The sequence below is a fragment of the Cheilinus undulatus genome, linkage group 12, assembly GCF_018320785.1.
Source record: "Cheilinus undulatus linkage group 12, ASM1832078v1, whole genome shotgun sequence".
NCBI classification, from domain to species: domain Eukaryota; kingdom Metazoa; phylum Chordata; class Actinopteri; order Labriformes; family Labridae; genus Cheilinus; species Cheilinus undulatus.
In genome coordinates this window covers 18,764,283-18,786,785 of record NC_054876.1, presented here as the reverse complement: position 1 = coordinate 18,786,785, position 22,503 = coordinate 18,764,283, and the positions used below count along the sequence as shown (strand labels likewise).

Here is a 22,503-nt window from a genome sequence, read left to right as displayed (position 1 = left end):
GCATTCACCCATTTCCATGTTTCTCACTGGCGAATCCATCCTGCAAAGCTCCCATCTGAACCATTTGGGCCCGTTTAGACAGTGACAGGACCAATCAGCATCAAGGGGCAGTACTTTCTGGCGTGGCGAAGTCGTGAGCAAGCAGCAACAAGAGGCCAGTGCAATTATGGCAGAAGACATTAGTGTGGATGCTGCTAAAGTGCCAGTTTAATCAAAACTTGACATTTCTTTGTTAAAAGAAGAAAAACAGAACAGCAGTGATTTGTTTTCTTTTAAAAAAACATTAAAAGTCATGTACTGACATGTCTATAGTCACCATGGTTCATGTTATACAGTTCTTTGTGGAGCTTACTCCTTGGTAGTGGCACCCCTCATTAGCAGCTATGACATCACGTGTTCTGTTGCTTTGATTGGCCCGTAAAGATGCAACAGACAGAATTGTTCATCCAATCACCCTCCAAGTTTTTTTTCAAAGGCTGCGCTCTTTCCCAAACGCCGTCTATGGGTGGTTTACCAGATGTATGTGTGAGGTTGAATGTGAAGATGTGGTTTTTGGTTCACTTCCTGGTCAGGGCTTGTCTGTGTGGAGTTTGCATGTTCTCCACAGGCACACGCGAGTTCTCTCTCGGGTACCCCGGCTTCCTCCCACCATTAAAGACATGCTCATTAGGTTGATTGAGCGCTCAAAATTGGCCGTAGGTGTGATTGTGAGTGTTGTCTGTCTCTATATGTCAGCCCTGCGATTGACCAGTCCAGAGTGTACACAGTCTCTCACCCAATGACAGCTGGGATAGCCCCCCCGCGACCCCTAACGGGATAAGTGGTATAGAAAATGCATGGCTGGATGGAATGGCAGCCTAGAGACACTTTGTCACATATCCACATTGGGGGCATTTAGCCTATTTTCTTACACATAGAGTGCACTTAAGGGGGCACTTTGTATTTTATTGCATATTTAGAGGGTACCAACGGGGGCAAGTTGTCAAATGTTGTCCACTTCAAGGCAGTAAGCCGAATTTTGTCCACATAAAGGGCACTTAAGAGGGCCCATAGCCAAATTTTGGCTATTCAGGTCCATAAGCCAAATTTTATTCACATAAGCACTCTACTTGGAGGGCACCAAAAAGTGGGCACTTTGGTAAATTTTGTCCATGTTGAAAATGTGCCAAGGGGAAACTTTGGCAAACGATCCAATCAGAAAGCAGCAAAGGTTGCGATTGGGATTTTGGCTGGGTTGGTGGATCACAGGCCCATGTGCAGAGGCTGTAATCCTCGGTGCTGTTCGTGAAATCAATCTGTAAAAAAGAGGCAAATGCCCAAATGCCCAAAAATAATCTTAAAAAAAAAGAAAGTACCAAAGAGAGCACTTTATTGTGTTTATCTACCATAATGACACAACAACTGAGATTTTGCAATGATTTTTTTAAACATTAGGGCACCAAGGAGGGTAACAGCCCCCCTCTGAGTCCAACAGTTCATTAGAACTGCAACTCTATAATAACTAAAAAGAACTTTGTCAGACATATCTAATCTTTTACAACACACAAGAGACTTCTTTGCGGCAGAAACATGAAATATTTCTGCTCCCTGTTCTTATTTTATACAGGACTACAAAATACAATAGTTCCCTAATTTGATGGGACAGCTGAAGAGAGGCCAAAAAATGTAAGAAGAGAGAGTGCAGATGATATGTAGCATCAAGTTCAGGAGAACCTGTGGCCTAAAGAAGACTGTAACCTGTATTCTAGAGCATGCTCTACCTACACTGGCACCCACATTTCTAAATACTTTTTAATAAAACCAACCAGAAGGCTTTCTTCTTTCAAGACCTTTATAGCCCCGACAATGAATAAACAGTTTTTGCAGTGCTCTCTTAGGTGTTCTGGGGATTTCATCAGAGGCTTTGATTGAGAATGCTATTGCTGTTAAACTGTCAAGATGAGGGACGAAGAACATCTATGAAAATAAAATGAACTTTTAAAATAATTTTGAGAACATTTATGGTAATATTAAGTACTCATATTTATACTCTGCATCGGTGAGTACCCAAATGTAAGTGTACTTATACTCGGTCTGAAAACAATGTGGTACTGGTGCATCCCTTATTTGTTTTACACACTAACTTGATGATCTGTTTAAGGACTGCCTGTAGAATAAAAGAGCCTCTTTCTTGTAATAAACCTTCTGCAGATTTATATTGAAACTTGATTTATAGCTGTAGGAGAGGCTGTAAACATTTCCTTATCAAAATCTCTATCTAAACTTAAAAACACAGCAGCAAACCTTTAAAACAGTTTAAACCCACTATAGCCAATGAAAGAGCTAATACATATTCTGGCTCCTCTTTTATTCATAAACTTGGACTATCTTATCTCAGAGTTTCAAGGGTTTGGCGTGCCTTGGTGCAGAGTCCAGTGTCGCTAAGAGAGAAGAAGTGCACACCATTAATCTGCCTGACAGATAAAGTCCAGTCTTACTGCTCTGAATCAGAGGTGCCTAAGGTCAGAATAATTTCTACTGCACTTTAGATCCGATAACAGTGACAGTCTGCTGAGCAGGAAATTACCTCGTGCACAGGGTCACATGCAGACTCTAAATCTTAATGATTATGATCCCATTTCACCTATCCAGCTAGTGTCGTCATTTCTGGAGAAGTTTTTTGTTTCATATATGAACTTACATTTTTTAAAACTTACTATCAATGCCCTCTGTTTTTAATAGTATTTTATTTGCAGTGGGATAGTCGCCTTCTGCAAGCCTCCATTTTCCAGAATTACATTTCTATTGTTTTTTATTTCCCTACACAGTCATTTGGACTTTGGTTCAGTCATGCTAAACTCCATTAAAAGTCTGTGATCAAAAGAAGAAGCAAAGTGTTAAATATTTTACAATATGACAGAGCTGCAGTGACTCTTAAATATCTTTGGTAAAGTGGGTCTCCTCTGACAAGAGCAAAGCAGACAGGTAATCTCATAGCAAAGCAATACATTCTGATGCACTATGTGTTCGTTAGAAACACCTAAAGCCTGAAACTCGAACTCAGTGGATGACTTCACCCATGGGGCAAATGTGTGTAACAGCAAAAAAAAACAACAATCCACTAAAAACAAGGACAAAAGAACCCTAGCAGGGATCAATCCTCTGACCTGAAACTTTAAAGACTAAAAGATTTCAAATAATGGCTAATATCGCCATGTATGGAGCAACAAGGGCTGCCTTTCCTTAAGGTATGATTGGTTTTAGTATCAGGAGAGGGAATCCACTAATAAAATAGATCTTATTTGACTAAAGCACATGCGGTATCTTCAGATTTCCAAGGAGTGAATTTTCTAAACCAGTTTCTCCTTTTGAAGGGGTAACCTCGTGGGCCAGACCCAGAACTCACTATAGGGACAACAGAAGAAAATGTTTGGACCAAATAGAGCTGTGTTATTTCTCTGTACTGTTGTAACTGGTTTAAATTAGACAAATCTCAGGATTTTAAATGTGTTCTGATGCTTTTAAGTTTAGGATTGAACTACGTATAAATAAGAACTCACTTTTGTCAGCGAGTCAGTCTGTTCTGATTAAACCACACCAAAAAATACCCCATAAAGTCAGTTATAGTCATAAACTCCCAAAAGATAACAGTCTAGGCTATTTTGATAACCTTGATTGCTGCTTATTTAGTCATTAATCTTAAAAGTGAAGTTGTCTTTTAAAGGCAATCAGTCAGTGTCTTTAAAATAAACCACGTGTTGTTTAGGTTAGATTATTTGTGTCAGTCAGTGTTCTGTCTAATACATGTTTTCAGCAGTTTCAAGTCCAAACAACTGTTGTTCTCAATTTAATCTTTGATATATTAATTTAAATCACTTGTTACCTTTTAAATATGTGTTGATTAAAAGAGAATTACTGTAGCTAAAGATAACATTTTAGCATAACTTTGTTTACTTAGGCTTCCAGGTAAAGAGTTCAGGCTACTTAAGCTGTTTGTATCGATGCCAAAACAGTATAAAGTACAATATAAGAATGATTAACTCTAAGAGAGAGAGACGGGGAGTTTTATTAGTGGCTTTGTGGTTTCAATTCTGCAGTGAATTAAAAAAGCTATTGATTTAGTTTTATTTGATAGGGACGGTGTAGTTTAGCATTGTTTCATTACAGAGCATGAAGCTGATGTGCTGTACAGACAGTTTATACCTAATTTCCAACCCCTGTCTCTAGTTGGACGTCAAATAGAGCAAAAAATAATGAACAAAGGACAAAACAGTCTCTCTGTCTCTCTCTCTCACTCTCTCTCCCTATATATATATATATATATATATATATATATATATATATATATATATATATATATATATGTAGTGCTAAACAAATTTATTAGACCACCCTAACCCTAACCACAGTAAGGTTTATGCAATAGCTGCCCTAAATTAACAGCATTGGTAATTACCAAAATCATGTTTTATGTTTCTGCAATGGTTAATACGCCAATATGTAGAAGCTCTTTAACCCAAATGATATTTTTAATGCTAAAATATGATCATTATTGTTATCCATGAATTTGCAAATTTACTGATTTACAACAAAACTGAAAAAATAGTAAAGCACATCATTATTTCTTGATTAATATGTCAAATTATAGTTATTTACTTGCAGTCCTGAACAGAAAAATGAGTTTTAGTGGTTGAATGTTATGCTTCTCAGAGAAGCCCAGAGAGCTGGCACAAATTTGGGTGAATTCAGTTTGAAATCCCTCATTCCTGTTCAAAATAGTAAAACGTGGAAAGCTCACTGAAAATGAAAGAGTCCTCATTAAAGCACTTCATGATGCTGGATGGTCTCTGAGACAAATATGACAGGTGGTCTAATAAATTTGTTTAGCGCTGTATATATCACTTAACTTGGTGCTGGCGTTTGTGTTCCCGTATATCATTGCAGGAAGCATGAATTCCTCAGCGATGGGCATGTGATTCTCAGGATGCTTTTCTGAGCACAACACCTGCACCAGGTTACACAAATCAATATTGCAATCAAATTGACTGCTTACAGCTGTTTTTCATATTACATTCTTTGATCGCAACATAAATAGGAAGGTCAGAAAGAAAGACACATAATTTCCTGTTTATTTGGTTTCATTTCAGAAATGAAAACTAGAAAATGAATAGTATTTTTATTATTTGATTTGGTTTTTAAAAAAGAAAAGGGAACAATGAACCATTTTTCATTTATTTGTTATTCAATTATCAATCAAACATTAAATGAACGAATGATACATGGATTTTTGTTCTTTCATTCATTCTTCTTTCCGATTGTTTTTTGTATGTTGTTTATTGTTTGTACGTTTCTTATTTTTAATTCTTTCGTTCATTCGCTTTGTCGTTTATAGTTTGCTCGTTTCTGTTAGTTTTTCGCTTGTTCATTACGTCTGCCAAGGAGTTTATGTGATCGGCAGGGTTTATTTGTTTGTTTGTTAGCAACATAACTCTAAGTTCTGGACAGATTTTGATGAAATTTTCAGGAAACGTCAGAAATGGCATAAGGAAGAACCGATTAGATTTTGGGACTTATCCGGATCACCGTCTGGATCCAGGAATTTTTTAAAGGATTTTTCACTATGGGCTCTATGCACAGCAGGGGGTGGCGTATTTCCGGTGGAAAATAAGACCGGTTCACAACTTCCGCCCAACAATACCTGCTAAGCCAAAACAGAATCTAAACCCTCCAATACTGCCTTAATTTGTCCGTTTTTTTTTTTTGTTTTTTTTTGTTTCGACTGTTGTTTGTGTTTACTCTATCATCATCGCTTGGCATCCAAACATGCTAAAATGATGTTTCAAAAACAGGTTAAAAGCACTTCTGGACACCGTTGCTGCGTGCTGCAATGTACCTCTTCCGCTAAATTTAACTCGTCATTGACAGTCAGCTCAGGTAACTCATGCAAACAGCAAGTAAACCGCAACAAATTTGCCATCATACGCCTTTCTCTTCTCCCGACTGGAAATGTGGGAGCGGTCTAATGCCAAATGTGGTAGCAGTTCATGCACAGAGCCCATTGAGAGATAGGGCTAATGGCGGAGGTCTGCGCTCTCCGAGTGCTTTTCTGGTTTGTTTTTCATTTGTTTCAATTCATTGGTTCATTAGTTCTGTTTTGTTCGTTCAGTTTTTCTTCAGTTTATTTTTCATTCATTCGTTCGTTCTTTTGTTTTTTATTCATTCGTTCTTCTGATCTTTCATCCATTTTTGGTTTGTTCCTTCATAACTTTGTTCGTTTTTTATAGGTTCGTGTTTCATTTGTTCGTTCATTCAGTCGTCTGATAGTTCGTTTGTTTGTTCATCTGACACCTATCACTGCCTATGATGATAACCAGTCACCTTTGGTCACTGTGGGTGTACCAAGTAAAAGTACAGTTACGCTGGTTAAAATGTAGTGAAGTAGAAGTAAAAGTACTGGTCTATAAATCTACTCAAGTAAAAGTAAAGAGTAAGTCATTCAAAATTTACTCAAAGAACTGAGTACTGCATACTACTTTTGAAAGCCAAGGGGCTTTCACAGTGAAACATGGCCTGTCTTAGTGTGCAATAACAAGAAGAAAATATGGACCACCAATCAGGTTATTTGATATAATGTTTGACCTAACCTAAAGTTCAGTGCAACAGCTGTTTTGGGAAGAAATATGGAATCATTCTCTCGCTATGTGCATGTACTGACTGTCATGTGTTGTGAAAGCCAAACGACTGATCGTTTTCATTCTGTTGACTGAAAGCTTGGACTTCCTTGTTGTGGCTCTTCGTGTTAATTGTTTTACTCAGTACTGGAGGCTTTTTAAAATTGTAATTAAGTCAAGTTACTTGACTCAAAATATATTTAAATAAAAGTAGTGATTTTAAAAACTACACAAAAAGCACAAGTACCTACGCAATAAAAGTTACTCAATTACAGTAATTTGAATAAATGTAAGTAGTTACCTTCTACCCCTGCCCCACTGTCAACATAAACCACTTCAACCCAGCCTTCATAGGCAACACATGGACGAGTACCCTGTATACATTTATGTTGTTGAGTTTAATGCACCTTGCATTCCTCACTTTTATACCGCACTATCGAGAGGGGGATAGTTTGTCTTTAAAAATGGATTCTTGCTGTAATTATGTTGCCCTCTAGTGGTTGATTCAGGATATAGATAGTGTAATTCCAACGTCCAACAGCCTGGCAAACTGATGTGTGCTTATATCACTGAACCAAAGATCTGTAGGCATTAAAACTACATAAGTAAATGTAGTTTTTTGTAGGCTACTCAGTTAGGTTCTTCAGGTTATTGATAACTATGAATTATAGTCAAAACACCAAGTGCATAGATTTTTTTCATTAAGTTACTTGAAACTTGTGCAGCCAGCTGGCTGGCACCCCATACCACGCATCTAGAGGGCCGGTCTGTCAATGACTCCCGGGCCACTTTTTCCCCCAGTCCACCCTTGGTAAAGTGGTAAAGGGGGAGAATGATGAAACACTAACAACAAACACAAACGCTGATCAAAGAGGCCACTGAAACCAGGAAGCGGGGCAAAACCACCATCAACCAGGATGCAGGAGCATTCATGCTCTCCCACACCTGAGACCCTGGGTGCTTCTCGTTACAAAATTATGTCCATCCTCACCTCCTCTCTCCTCTACTGACCTGGAAATCGTTCTCCCACCGCCATGATGGAGGATCTTCCAATTCCTTAAATGCTTCTGGAGGAGGTGAGGATCAAGGAAGGAGGCAGCTCCTGGAGGAGCTCAGACCGAGGAAACACCAGTCTATCCTCCACGGAAGTCTTTTTACCAAGGGCAGTATGTGGTTGGTTTGGAAGCAAAGAGCAGCACCTCTGCACGGTTCATGACTGTTTTTTATTCTCACATTTCTAAACTGCTTAAAATAAAATAATCTAACAAAGATAGATAATAAATATATGTATCCACTGAACAGCTTTATGCAGGATGATATACTCTGAAAGAATTATGGCCCCACTATGGCAGAAGTTCGTTCATTGTTCCTATTTTACCAAACAAAATCAGTTTAAACTCACAGAGCTCTGTGGCAGAATATTGATCAGATTACAAGAATGTGAGAGGCAGCCTAAGTTATCATCTAATAACACAGATCAATAGGCTCCACAGATGATTAACAATGATTAAATGATCGAATTTATCAACCAAAGTAATTCCACTGAAAATCAGATATAATACAGAATGCTTTTTGTAAGACAATATAACTACTTTTTTTTAATTTTTACAATCATTTCAAAGGTTCTGAAATCATTTTGAATGAGGGTCTGCTTAATGTCTGGGCTCTGAGGTGAACCAACTGATCAGCTCATTTTCAGTACCTGACATCGCTCAGACTGACACTGTGAAGTGAAGCATTTCTCATTCACTAAGTTGTGCCTCCTCCATCCTCCTCTGTCTTCTTCACATCTCTCCTTGCTGGGTGGAGCTAAGACGTGAGGAAACAACACGAAGGAGGAAGGAAGGATACCAGAATGTGAAATATGAAAGACCTTCTCTCCTCCAGAGACCATCAGGTGGCATGGTCAGCCTGATAGACCCCTCAGGTCTGTCAGGTTGACCACACCTGGGAAGAACAGCATTGAAGGACACGTCATAGATAGATAGATAGATAGATAGATAGATAGATAGATAGATAGATAGATAGATAGAAAACTCACTACATTGTAACAGTTTTATTGAAAAGGTCAAAAACAGCATTTCCATTCAGAAATTAGCTTACTTGCATGTAGCTACTATACATAATGCCCTGAATGGTATACAATGTTGCATTAATACAACATTAAAAATAAAAAAAAATGGGGTTTCAACTTTATTTTCTCTATGACAAATGTCAAACTGTCACTTTCTTCAGAATTTCATTGCTTGGATTTTTCTACGTCAGAATAAAGCGTCCTGTGATATTCAGAAAATGAGTTAAGAGCTTTACAAATAAAACTTACTCAGATTTAACATTAAAACAATCATTAGAATGAAGATACATTTTACAAAACATTATAAATCCAGTTTAAATACAAAAGCACAGTTAAAATCCTGACTAAGTAGACCAACATTTTTTAAGATGTGATTTTCATCCACATCGGTTGTTTCATGACTGTTAACTCACAAAACAGGACGATTTTTTTCAAGTCATTGTCAACAATATGTTGTCCACAGCTGAAGTTTTTAACTTAACTTTAAATATTCACATATAAATTAATACACGGCTGCCTTTCCACAGCTTTAATACTAATTCTTCTGTGGGCTCAGTTCCAGGGGAGGCTCAGAGGAAGGATCCTGTTGTGGTGAAGGGATTTCTACTTCTAAAAACAAAAACACAGAAATATGTCTCAGTCATTTTATATGAGAGCACGAAGCATTTAAAATAAACAATATTCACACAACGTCTGGCAGTATTTGAAAGGGAAGTTCAAGTCTTTTTAAAGATCGAACTGCTTTGCTTTTGAATAAGTGAAATACAAGTTAAGATAAATTCATTTTTTATTTATTTAAATTCATTTAACCAAGAAAGCCTTATTGAGATTAAGAATCTCATTTACTATGTTAAAAAACAGACAACTTTATTTCTAAGGGTTTTTCATAATATGCAACAAAAAATATACAATAAAAATGGCTAGGGATGCACGATATTATAAGCATGCTATCACTATAGCCTATAAAGTTTATTATTGGTATGTCAGAAATAAAAATGTCTGAAGATATTATTGTAGATATACAATTTATAGAAACATTTACAACTGATATATTAGCCTTGAATATAGACCTGTTTGTGGTGTTAATGTAGAACTGTATGGCCTATAGACCCTTTTCATGCCTACATTATGTTGACATCATCTTAGAAACTGGAGACAACACGAATACAGTGACACCCATAAAATATGTGGTCACAATTTTTGGTTGTAAAATGTTACTGTGTCTTTTATTTTAACTATTGTAAAATTGTTACAATATTGTAAGAGGAAACAAACCTCCAATTTGTTTCTCTGCAGCTTTAGAGGCTAAAATGTATATGTGCCACTCCGGCCACTAGATGGCAGCAGAGCGCCTGCAGCAACAGGACTGTCTTGATACGTGGTGGTCATTTGCTTCAGAAGAACGGCTGCAAGTTTTCTCTATCATTATTTCTACTGTTTTACAGGTCAGTATTGTGTACAAACACTCAAAATTCATGTTTAAGCTTAGCTAAGCACTGCAGGTCTCTATTGCAGAGTGTTTTAGCTTCTTTCTGTGAAGTTTAAATGTGTTTTGAAAGTGTTACTGTGGTGACGCCATGCTGAAGAACTGAAAGCCTGCGTGACGAATGGCTGACAATATTAATCTTAAAGGGATACTTCAACATTTTGACAAATTCACCATTGCCATAATTCCTACAGTCTTAGTAATAGGTTTTTTAAGTTGTCTCATCCACTATTTTTAGATCAGGGAGCTATGATACCAGCTGCTCTGCCAACTCTGTGGAGTCTAATGGTATCCTGGCTTTCCCTCATCAAACTCATCAAATACACAATCTAACAACTCCAAAACGCTCTTGTGGACAAGTTGTGACCTGCACATTCACCACACTATGAAAAAATCATGGAACATTACGAGACGGAGATGTTTCAAAGGTAAATGCAAAGTTGGAACTACCAAGTAACTACGGCACTGCCACAGGCGCACACTGTGTCACTCCGCCCAGTGGTTTACTCAGAAAATAGTTACGAGTATTTGCTTCATGTGTCATAATGTTACATAATTATACGTTATTATGTCATAGCGTGGTGAATGTGCAGGTCACAACTTGTCCACGAGAGCATTGTGGAGTTGTTGGATTGTGTATTTGATGAGTTTGATGAGGGAAAGCCGGGATACCATAAGACTCCATAGTATTTGCAGAGCAGCAAGTATCTCAGCCCCACCGATCTAAAAATAGCTTGCATGGACAACTAAAGGTAATGAACCTATTACTAAGACTAAAGAAATTATGGCAATGGGCAAATTTGCCAAAATGTTGAAGTGTCCCTTTAAGAAAAGGCTTCCACTCTGATAAATAAATGGTTGGTAAAAATAGTTGATAAATGGTTTTGGTTAACTCCCATGCACTTCGTCAGATTTTACCGTGTACTTTGAATTATGTTGTAAAAATGTATGTAATAATTATGTGAGATGAAATGCCGTTACTTACCTGCAAACACACAGAGCAGTTAGCTCCCAATAAGCACAGTGAGTTAGCTACAGAGCTAAAAGACATTTATTCAGGAAAGGATCATTTCCTTTGTATTAAAACGTGATTTTAATGAGACAACATGGAACTGTTTCCACTGTAGTTTTGGAAAGAAGTTTTAGTTCGTTTTTTTTTTTTTGTTGTTTTTTTTTTTTGTTTTTTTTTTTTATTTCTATGTACATGAAAACTAAAGAAATAAGCCTTTTAAATGTCTAGCATACCTCAGCACAAATCTGCATTTTCCTGCCCTGGAAGGGACAGGTCGTGGGAGTTTTAATCACATTACAAGCAATGAGTTTCAGTAAAACAAGAATGAACAGGAGGAAATGTTAAACTGTTGCGGAGGTCATAGTGTTTGCAACTTTTTCTACAACTTTTCATGGTCAAAAAATTACTAAGGCTTTGTAGGACATTGTGAACAAAGTTTATAGACCATTTATTGTACTTTTCCTCCAGTTTATGTCAGCTAATATTAACAAATAACTTTAATTTGCACTATTTTGCCCCCTGTCCAAAAGCCTTTACATCAAGAAGGAAGGAAGGAGGGAAAGAGGGCACGAGTAAGAAATAGTTCATTTGCATTTAAAGAGACATACACCAAACCGGACTAGTCTAAAAAAAATGTTCCAGTTAGTTTATATAGGGTCACAAACCCTCTCTTTCCACATGTAATTTACGTTTTGACCAAAGCATGACACTGTTTTTATCAAGACCACAGGAGAAACATTTTCATGTCCTCCACTCTAAACCTGGCACACCTTCATTTGACTTTCAGTTTTTCTTCAGTAATGGATGCTTTTTAAAATTTAATGACTTTCAATACTTCCACCAAAATACACTTATGTAAGTGTAAAACTACAAGTTTACAGAATTCAGTTTTCTACTTTCCACCCCTGCTAAAAGCACCCCGTTGGTGCAGTTTTCTCTAATGCCAATAATCAGTCCAACAGAATGAATAGAGTGAGGTCAGATCAGATTCAAACTATAATACAATGTTGTCTTTATCCTGCTTGGTTCATATATGAAAAGCCAGAAAACTAGATGTAGTGTTTATAGGGCATGTGTGCAGATAAGGCCATTTATTCCTAACTGCTGCAGGGCAGTTGCTATCTTGTTAGTGAATTTAATAAGGAGTTCTTGTTCAAGCAGAGCCAGAGGAGATTTCAACGCTGACAAGCACCACAGTGAAGATCTAGTCATATGCCAGAGAGTTATCCACACAATTATCCAGCCAAAAAAACTTAAATTTAACATTCCCAGAATATTTTTGATAGAAGCATGCAGTGTTGCTCAAATAAATGGGAACTTGTTGAAAACTTTTCCCTTACCTTCAACCAGTCTCAGGGCTGCCTTCTTGTCTTCAGTGATATAAAGAGCAGCCATGAAGAAGAACAGTCCACCCAGAGCCCCGACAAACGGACAGACCAGCAGGCTAAACTTCAGACTGTGGAAGCTCCAGATGGGACTAGTAGGGTCAGATCTGCTTATACCGTCAGAAATCTGCACATATATGTAGATAAAGAGCAAAATCAAGATGATGCACATAAAGATGTGTTTGCTTGAATATACAAGCACCTACGCTGTTCAACATGAGTCTGCTTCTGCTTGAGGTTTCTGCCTGTTAGACAGTTTTTCCTCATCACTGTGACTAAATAAAGTCTAGTAAATTATATTACAATATAGATCTGCTCTTTTATGCAAATTGACTTGAGAAAGCATTTAATGATGTAATTTTAACTCCATTCTGAGTTAACTGTGTTGAGGTTATTTGACAGTGTTGATCTATCAGTTTTAGAGAGTCAGAGTTTTCCCATCATGCCCTTGGGCAATCTGTTTAGCCATGTTTAAGATGTTTTCACGTGTGCTTTGATGTTGTCTTTTGGACAGCAATCACTGTTGGCATTCCTCAGTCACTTCTGACACTCTTCTTTCTGTGTTAAACTCATTTGCATCATGAGTGAAGTTTCCCGCTGAGATAGTGATGTAAAAACGAGGTAAATCAGGGAGTGTACTGTCATCAATAACACAACCCATCTTTGGGTTTGTGTCTCTGTTTCACCTCTGTCAGAGGACAGTATCACGTGTTTGACAGTGTATCTGCTTATCAGTACACAATGTTGTTCCAAAGTTGCATGTCTGGTATGATATGTTACTAATAGGTTTGCGCAGAAGGCATTTGGATGGGAGGGAAGCAATGGTTATTTATAATATTGTACATCCACTGTAGTAAATTGTATTGCACTTAGTGTTTAATACACCAGAGTTCAGTGTAGTCTCGCAGAGTTCATTCTTTTATACTGACCCCTGTATAGAGTACTATCAACACTAATCAGTGTTCACTAGTGTTAATTTTTAACATAGTGCAGTGTTGGGATAGCTCTGGTTCAGTGTAAAAAACACTTTAAAAAGTGTAAAATAAACACTCCAGAGACTGGACACATGCATACTTCTGTACTGTTAAATCTAACACTGATTAATGAAAGTGAAATAGTTCCTCACCGCTCCTACAAGGTAAGGGCTCCCTGCATCACCCAGAAGATGACCCACAGTAATCTGGAGAGCCTCAGCTGTGGACCGTCTGGTCGGGATAACAACATACTGAAATACAAAATTACATAAAAAATCTTGTTTGCTAGCTTCAAGTTACAGCTGACTTTTTCATATTGTTAATCTCACATGCAGGGTTCAAACTCACAAGCAGTATGTCGGCCATGACAGCCCAGTTCAGCGATATCAGTACTTCACCTATGAAAATGAATACCTGAAATGAGACATTTAAGCAATGCATCAAGTAGAGTTATTCCTCAAGAATAAGCCTTCATGCTAACTCCAACTTAGAGAAACATTCAAGTGTTGATACTGATTTCATTCTTGATCCCAGGGCAGATATTTAGACAGTCATCAAGACAGCACTAAAGATTCACAACAATATGGATTCATGTCTTCATTACAAATCACAACAAGCCAGCAAATTAAGCCAGAGGCCTTTAAGAATGAAAACCATTAATCATGAGCCTGAATTAGAAAAGTCAGAAACTTGTTTTAAGACTTAGATGCAGGATTTGTCATTGACATTCAGTAAACTATGTGCAAAGTTTCATGGCAAATCTTCCACTTGGCATTGTTATATCTGGTAATTAGTTATTAGTATAGAAAACTGACTGATAGACCAATAATGCCATTGCCCTTGAGAGCCATGCATATAGCAGTCATTTACAGTGCTGTGAAAAATATTTGTCCCCTTCATGATTTCTTATTTTTGGCATATTTGTTACATTTGAATATTTCAGATCATCAAACATATTTTTATATCAGCCAGAGTTAACCTGAGTAAATACAAAATGTAGTTTTAAGTAATGGTTTTATTTCTTAAAGACAAAACACCATCCAAACTTACCTGGCCCTGAGAAAGTCTTTGTCCCCTATAACCATTTGACTGGTTGTGCAACCCTTGGCACCAACTGCAAGCAAGCATTTTTGGTTACTGCCACTGAGTTCTTTGTCTTAATTCAGCCACATTGCAGGGTTTGGGGGCATGAACAGCCTGTTTAAGGTCATGCAAAAGCATCCAGTCCAGACTTTGACTACGCCACTCAGCCATTCAGAGGTGGACTTGCTGGATCATTGTCCTGCTGCATAACCCCACAGCGGCTGGAAACTGATAGCCAGACAGACCCCTTTAGGATGGTCTTGTTATGAGCAGAATTCATGGTTTTATCAATTACAGTAACTGATCCAGGTCCTGAAGCAGGAAAGAAGTCCTAGACCATCACACTACCACCCACCATGTTTGACTGTTGATATGATGGTCTTTTAATAAAATGCTACATTAGCTTTATGCCTGATGTAAAGGGGTGCACACCTTCCAAAAAGCTCAACTTTTATCCCATCAGTCCACAGAAGATTTTCCTGAAAGACTTGCGGATCATTAAGTTGTTTTTTTTTTTTTCCTCAAATGTGAGCCAAGCCTTTGTGTTCTTTTTGGTCAGCAGTGGTTTTGGTCTTGGAACTTTCCCATGGATGCTGTTTTGATCAGTCTCTTTCTTATCATTGAATCATGAACACCAACTTTAACTGAGTCAAGTAAGGCCTGCAGCTCTTTAGATGTAGTTCTGGGTTCTTTTGGGACCTCCTGGATGAGTCAGAGATGCGCTCTTGGAGTAATTTTGGTAGGCTGGCAACTCCAGGGAAAGTTAGTCACTGTTTCAAGTTTTCTCCATTTGTGGATAATGGCTCTCACTGCGGTTGGCTAGAGTCCCAAAATGTCTGTAACCTGCTCTTGAATTTCTTTAGATGGTGCCATGATGTATTGTTTTTTTTTTGAGATCCTTTAGCCAACTTCACTTTACCAGTCAGGTTAAGTATACAACATTTTTTAATCAACAGGTCTGGCAGTAATCAGGCCTGGGTTTAGCTAGAGAATCTGAACTCAGCTTTCCAAACATGTGGCTAGTCAAAGTTAATTCATGATTTAACAAGGGGGGTTGATGACTTTTCACATCAGGGCAGTTAAGGTTTAGATAGCGTTTTCCCTTTATAAATAAATAATTTAAAAACTGCATTTTGTATTTACTCAGGTTATCTTTGATATTTAAATTTGTTGATTATCTGTAATGTTTAAGTCTGACAACTATAAGAAATCAGGAAGGGGGCAAATACTTTTTCACAGCACTGTTAGCTGGATTACGTCAGTTAAGACAGCAGTTTGTCTCTTACATAAGTAGCAGGAATACTTGATGAAGCAGCAAAGATGACGATAAAGAGGCAGGGGGCTGATCCCAGTAGACCCACTGCACAGATGATAGGGTCCACATTTGGCACCTTGTCCCTAAACCATCGAGACAAAACCGTGCCAAGGCACCCTCCCAGAATGCCTGTCACCACTGTCACACCTCCAAAGATAAAACTGCACAGAGGGCATCATGATCAATTTTATTTCATTCTGAGGTGGATTAAAAGGAAGTGTGAAATCTGAAGGGTCTTTTTGGTCATGTTGTACCTGTCTGTGGTGTTGCACGGCTCTTTTTCACACACAGGTCTGAGATTCTGAGCGATCTGAGCTCTGGACAGGAAAGTGGGCATCCAGAAAGCCAGAGCTCCAGTGAGGAAGGCCGTAGCTGTTACTCCAAGTGTTGACCACATGTAACTTTTACTAGTGTAAGAGGGACAAAAATAGTAGAAAATATAAATTAAGTGATAGAAATCATATCCCTTTTAACCATAGGTTAAAGTGATAGTCTGGCTGCAGATCATTCATCTCAGACAGCCACTGACACTGACTGTTCATCTGACCCTTATCTCAGGTTTAGGATACCAAAAATTTAAAGTTACAAGCCAGACCTGCAAAACTTGATTAAAAAACTTTGAATTAAGCCTTATAAACAACCTGCTTACAGGGAAAAGCTCGTCCTCCATGAGAACATTCAGCCACAACCAGCATAACTAACATAGCTCAGTAAGTTATGTAAGCTACATGGATAACTTTGCTATGTAGCTAATGTAGCTACATAGGTACAATTAAGCCATAGCATCCATGAAACTAAGCCCACAAAGGGATTACAAAAGCTGTACAAGCTACGTATCTATTTTTTTTTACATTTGCTAAAACTCATGTGGCTAAAGCTATGTAGCTATAGAAAACATAGCTAATGTAGCTATATAGCTACAAGTAAGCCATAATATCTATGAAACTAAGCTCACAAAGGAGCTACATAACCTATGTAAGCAATGTAAGTAACATATCTATGTTATATGCATAGCAAAATTAGCTTTAGCTATATTTTCAAAGGCTCATGTTGCAAGAGCTAACTTAGCTATAGATAATCGTGCTAAGTAGCTAAGAAAGCTATGTGGTTGTGTAGCTACATAGAAAGCGTAGATACATAGCTAAAACTAAGCCATAGAATCTATGAAACTAAGCTCACAAAGAAGCTACATCTACATAAGCTACCAATCTATGTGATCTGTATAACTAAAGGACTTTAAGTTACGTTTGCTGAGGCTCATGTGGCTGAAGCTAACTTAGTGATAGATAACATAGCTACGTAGCTTACATAGTACATAGCTTAAGCAAGCCATAGTATCTATGAAACTAAGTTCACATAGGAGCTATGTAAGTTAGGTACTTAGGTTATCTGCATAGCAAACTTAGCCTTTAGTGTCTGTTTCATTGGAAATTGGCTCCACTGATAGTGAACAAAGGTAGCTGCTGGCTGTTATGTTTCTTTACATTTTGTAGTATGATGCCTACTATGTCATATGTTCTGTTTCTCTGTTTTACACTAAATGAATGTAGCACAAATCATTTGTCCAATTACCTTCTGAGTTTTTGTTTTGTTTTTTGCTCATTTTAAAAATGAAATGTCTTCGCCTCCCTACACCGTCTGTGGACTGTTGCCCTGATGGATGGGAAATATTCATCCCATACCATAGATATGGGAAACAGTCTACCTGTAGTGTCAGGTTACATGGCTATAGTATTTCTTCAGTATTCATTTTATATCTTACTTTCTCAGCAGATACTTGACATCCTCCAGGTAAGAGCTCCCCCCTGTGATCCCCTCTCCTTGGGTTTCAGCAGCACCCCTGGGTGGGTTTGGGCACAAGAGAACCAACAACACAAGTCCCACTATTCCCATGATAGGAGTAATCTGAGAATAAGGAACAAAATGTTAGATTATCTGTAAGTGCACAGTCTTTGTTTGTGTGGTCTGATGCATCCTTAGGCTCCTTGAAAGTGGCTCTATACATTAAGGTTATTATTATCATTAGTTGTAGTAGTAGTAATAGTATTATACTGAAACTTTGTACCCTGAGAGCCCAGCGCCAGTCTCCTGTGAGAGTAGCAATCCCAGCTCCTGTGATGTATCCAAGACCACTGAAAACACACAATTACAAAATATTTGAGTGATCATAAAACTTAACACTGTTATGTATCAGATATATTAATGTCACTTCAAACCTTAAATAGGTTGAGGCTTAGTGGCCTCTAATATGATTTAAAAAATCACCATAAACCACTGTCCTCCATGTTTAACTGTCAAAGAACTCAGCAGGTTTAACATTTCTTTGTTGTAAAAATCATCTTGCAGATTAAAACTTGATGTTGTCATTGCAGCTTAGTTATTTCTCCATGGTTGAGAAATTGAAAGGCCACTTCAGCCCTTTTCACACAGGAAATTCTGAAAATATCGAGAAAATTTCAGTGTAACCTCCTGAAATCTTTCAGAATTGCATGACATGCCTCACAGAGGGAGACATTTCCCGTTTACTAGGGAGAGGGTCTCAGGAGACTGAACGTAATGTAGAAAAAGATGCTTCAGAGGGAAGGCAAAGCAACAGCTCTTACAAAGTATTTATGTTAACATGCAGTAATAGAAAGTCAAACTATTATGTTGCACGCAAATTTTACATACTCCGCCTTTGCCACTTTCCTGGTGTACAGACTGATGTTGCATGCCCTTGCCCACTGGATGTGTTTCTGGGGGGGTGTGCATTGGAGCACTGCCCTGGGCAGCTGGAGACAAGAGATCACCGGACTATGGAGATATGAAGATACCTAAGAAGAAGCTACAGGGGGTTCAATACTAGAAAAGCTCTCTTGATCCCTCCTCTGTGGACCACCAGTAACTGAAGAAGGAAATGCAACTCTTCTCCAGCCTTATAAGGGCGAATAAGCCATACTCTTGTCCCAAAACTGAATCTTGATACCACAAGACTTTTTACTTGCTGGAGTCAATTCCAGCCATGGAAGGAACATCAATGGACTTACCTCTACTCACTTTTGGAACCAGTTGGACACTCGACTCTAATCACACACCGCCATCACAAGTAAGAGGCTTTGATCTGGGCAGAACTGTTGAAAGCATTTCATTTGAAAGTGGCATTTGTTGTCTCTGCTTATGTTTTGTCGGTTTACTTTGCTGTGTCCATTTATGTCCAGTACAGTGCCTTTGCTCACACGAACTTTTAGGACGACTGTAAAATCACCCAGCCACTGGATTTATGTGGTGAAGTTACCATACTGAGTTTGTAGACTCCCCAGCCATGCCAGGGAGCTTTCTCTGTTCTAAGTCCACCATCTTTAAAGTCATATGTGAAACCACACATTGTCCAGCAATTGTAATATTCCTGCCCTCTTCTCACTTTCTCTTTTTCTCATTCTTACACATTCTCAAACACCAGGATTACTTATTTACTTCACTTTTTAAAAAGTTTTTCTATGTAGTTTAGTTTTGTAATGGTAAATTATTTGATTTTGCCTTATTACCTCCACCAAGGAGGTTATGTGATCAGGTGGGTTTGTTAGTTTGTTAGTTAGTTTGTTTGTTAGCAACATAAATCAAAAAGTCATGGATGGATTTTCATGAAATTTTCAGGAAATGTCAGAAATGGCATAAGGAAGAACTGATTAGATTTTGGGACTGATCTGGATCACCATCTGGATCCAGGAATTTTTTAAAGGATTATTATTGGATATTATTGGGAGATATGGCTAATAGCGGGCTCTGCGCTGTTACCACCAGGAGATGGCAGACATGAGTAACTTCAATCCCAGCAGCATGTTTTTGGTGTCTTTCTATTCAAAGTTTTGGAGTTTATAGAGTTTGAAAGATGCACGCCCGGTCGAGGAGACGAGTCGGAGTGTAACAGAGAGAAAGACAGCGAATTGTAGCGAGAATACTCACAATGCTGGGAGGAATAGAGGAATATTCACCCTCCTCCATGACTTTCAGTCGTCCAGTGAGACCATGGGTGCTTCCACCATGACAGTCCACACGTAGCGAAGCCAATGCTTTGCCTCACCATGTCTCCACCCCACCGGGGAGGGAGTAATCAGTGAATTAAATTTTGGGAGTGATCCAGATCACTGTCTGGATCCAGGAATGTTTTTAAAGGATTCTTCACTATTGGGAGATAGGGCTAATGGCGGATGTCTGCGCTCTCTGAGTGCTTTGCTAGTTGATTCTGTAATGTACATACTATTGTTGATTTAAAGAGAAGTTCTCTTTGATTATTGTGCACACCCATTGTAACATATTGCTGGGTTGAGGGTCATACTTGATTTTACACCTTTTATTTATTCAAATACCAATTTTTATCAAATACTAGTATTATAATTTTTTAAACTTTGACTCCTTTTTGTTGTTGTTCCCTGTTTTCAGGGTGGTGCCCTGATATTTATTAATAATAATAATAATAATAAATTTTATTTATAACGCACTTTACATTTAGAAACAAACCTCAAAGTGCAATAAATAGGTGCATAAGAGTAAAAGCCTTAAATAGAATAAAAGCAAGATTAAAATAAAGTCAGAGAAAGAACAGTACAAAGCAGGAATTAAAAACAACAGAGGTCTGCTAAGCCCAAATTCCGAGAGGGTGGGATCTAGAGGCAGAGTGGCCAATGTCTGATTAGTTGATGAATGCTTTTTGAAAGAGGAAGGTTTTGAGCTGTTTTTTTGAAAGATTTAACTGTCTGTGGAGCTTTAATGTGGTCAGGGAGGGTGTTCCAGAGGCGGGATGCGGAGGAGCAGAAGGCACGGTCCCCCATCGTGCGGAGCTTAGTTCTGGGTGTGAGGAGGCAGTTTGAGTTGCTGGATCGGAGGTGTCTTGAGGTGGTTTGGGGGGTTAACAGTTCTTTGAGATTTGATGGAGCGTTGCCATAGATGCACTGGTGGGCGAGGAGGAAGATTTTGTATTGAATTCTGAAGTGGATGGGAAGCCAGTGTAGGGATTGCAGGATTGGTGTGATGTGTTCAAATTTACGCACTCTCATCAGGATCCTAGCTGCGCTGTTTTGGACATATTGGAGCTTTTGAAGGCTCTTATTGGGATCCCGATGAGAAGTGTGTTGCAGTAATCCAGCCTTGAGGAGACAAAGGGGTGGATGAGTTTCTCTGCATCTTGGAGGGTGAGAGATGGCCGGAGTTTAGCAATATTTCTGAGGTGGAAGTAGGAGCTCTTGCAGAGTTGTTTTGATGTGAGAATCGAAGGTGAGATGGGGGTCAAATATGACACCTAGGTTGATGATCAGGGGTGAAAGTGGGATGTTTTGACCAGAGAAGGATATACCTGTAATGCGGGATGAGTGGACCTGATGAGGAGTGTCAACTAGGATGAACTCTGTTTTTGAGCTGTTAAGTTGTAGGAAGTTTTGACTCATCCACGCCTTTATCTCCTCCAGGCAGGTGATGAGTGCGGATGGAGATGGTGATGGCGTAGAGGCAGCGGTAGAGGGGTCTGTTTTCAGATATAGCTGTGTGTCATCAGCATAGCAATGGAAGGAAATTCCATGCCTGCTGATGACGTGGCTGAGGGGAAGCGTGTAGAGTGTGAAGAGGGTTGGGCCGAGGACTGATCCTTGGGGGACTCCACAGGTGGAATAGTGGGTACTGGACCTAGCTTCCCCGAGGGCCACGTATTCTGACCTGTCTGGGAGGTAAGATCTGAACCAATCCAGGGCAGAACCAGAGATACCAGCAGTGTGGTGTAAGCGGTGAAGTAGGATGTTGGGGTCAACAGTGTCGAAAGCAGCGGTCAGGTCAAGGAGGATAAGGAGGGATGTGGAACCATTATCAGCTGCCAGAAGTAGGTCGTTCGAGACTCTGACCAAGGAAGTCTCTGTGCTGTGGGCTGATCGAAAGCCGGACTGGAATTCTTCAAAAAGCTGGTTCTGATCCAGATGTTCTAGAAGTTGAACTGCATCTGCTTTTTCCAGAACCTTGGACAGGAATGGGAGGTTGGATATGGGCCTGTAATGTGTGAGGATTTGTGGGTCTAAAGTTGGTTTTTTGAGATGGGGTCTGATGATCGCCATCTTAAGGGCTGATGGAATGTGGCCGGCTTGGAGGGACTGGTTAATAATACTGGTTATCAGGGGACTGATTGCAGAGAGATTTGATTTTAACAAGGCAGTGGGAAAGGGACCTTTATTCATATTTTTTATTAATAATGATTATCAAAATAATCCGTAACTAAAGTAACTAAAACAGTAATCAGAAGCATTATAACCCCCACAGGAAGTTAAAATTTTTGTTTTCTATGCAGGGCGTGTGGTGGGGTTTTTGAATAAAATGCTGTGGTTTTCCTCTTTAAAAATAAACTTTTCTTCGTCCATGGCACCATGTTATCCATTAGACCTGCTGACAAACTGATGACTTGTGGTTCGTTCCACAGCAAGGGATGTAATGTTGACAGAGTGATAAGCTTTACCGTTGGGAGTCTGTGCACTGTGTTGTATCTAGAAATTGACTGAATTGTCTTTTTA

General features: G+C 38.8%; 1 protein-coding gene across 2 annotated transcripts in view; it reads right to left on the bottom strand.

The window, feature by feature from the left end:
• Window positions 1–8,691: 8,691 nt before the first annotated feature.
• Window positions 8,692–22,503, bottom strand: part of spns3 (spinster homolog 3 (Drosophila)) — a 45,470-nt gene continuing 31,658 nt past the window's right edge. For both annotated transcript variants that reach the window (XM_041800993.1, XM_041800994.1), the window contains 8 exons: window positions 18,045–18,111; window positions 17,742–17,884; window positions 16,234–16,386; window positions 15,951–16,140; window positions 13,930–13,995; window positions 13,734–13,832; window positions 12,563–12,734; window positions 8,692–9,333 (listed from right to left, as the gene is read on the bottom strand). In XM_041800993.1, the coding sequence (XP_041656927.1) occupies window positions 9,260–9,333; window positions 12,563–12,734; window positions 13,734–13,832; window positions 13,930–13,995; window positions 15,951–16,140; window positions 16,234–16,386; window positions 17,742–17,884; window positions 18,045–18,111 (964 nt within the window). In that variant the 3' untranslated portion in view covers window positions 8,692–9,259. The remainder of the gene's footprint in view (window positions 9,334–12,562; window positions 12,735–13,733; window positions 13,833–13,929; window positions 13,996–15,950; window positions 16,141–16,233; window positions 16,387–17,741; window positions 17,885–18,044; window positions 18,112–22,503) is intronic.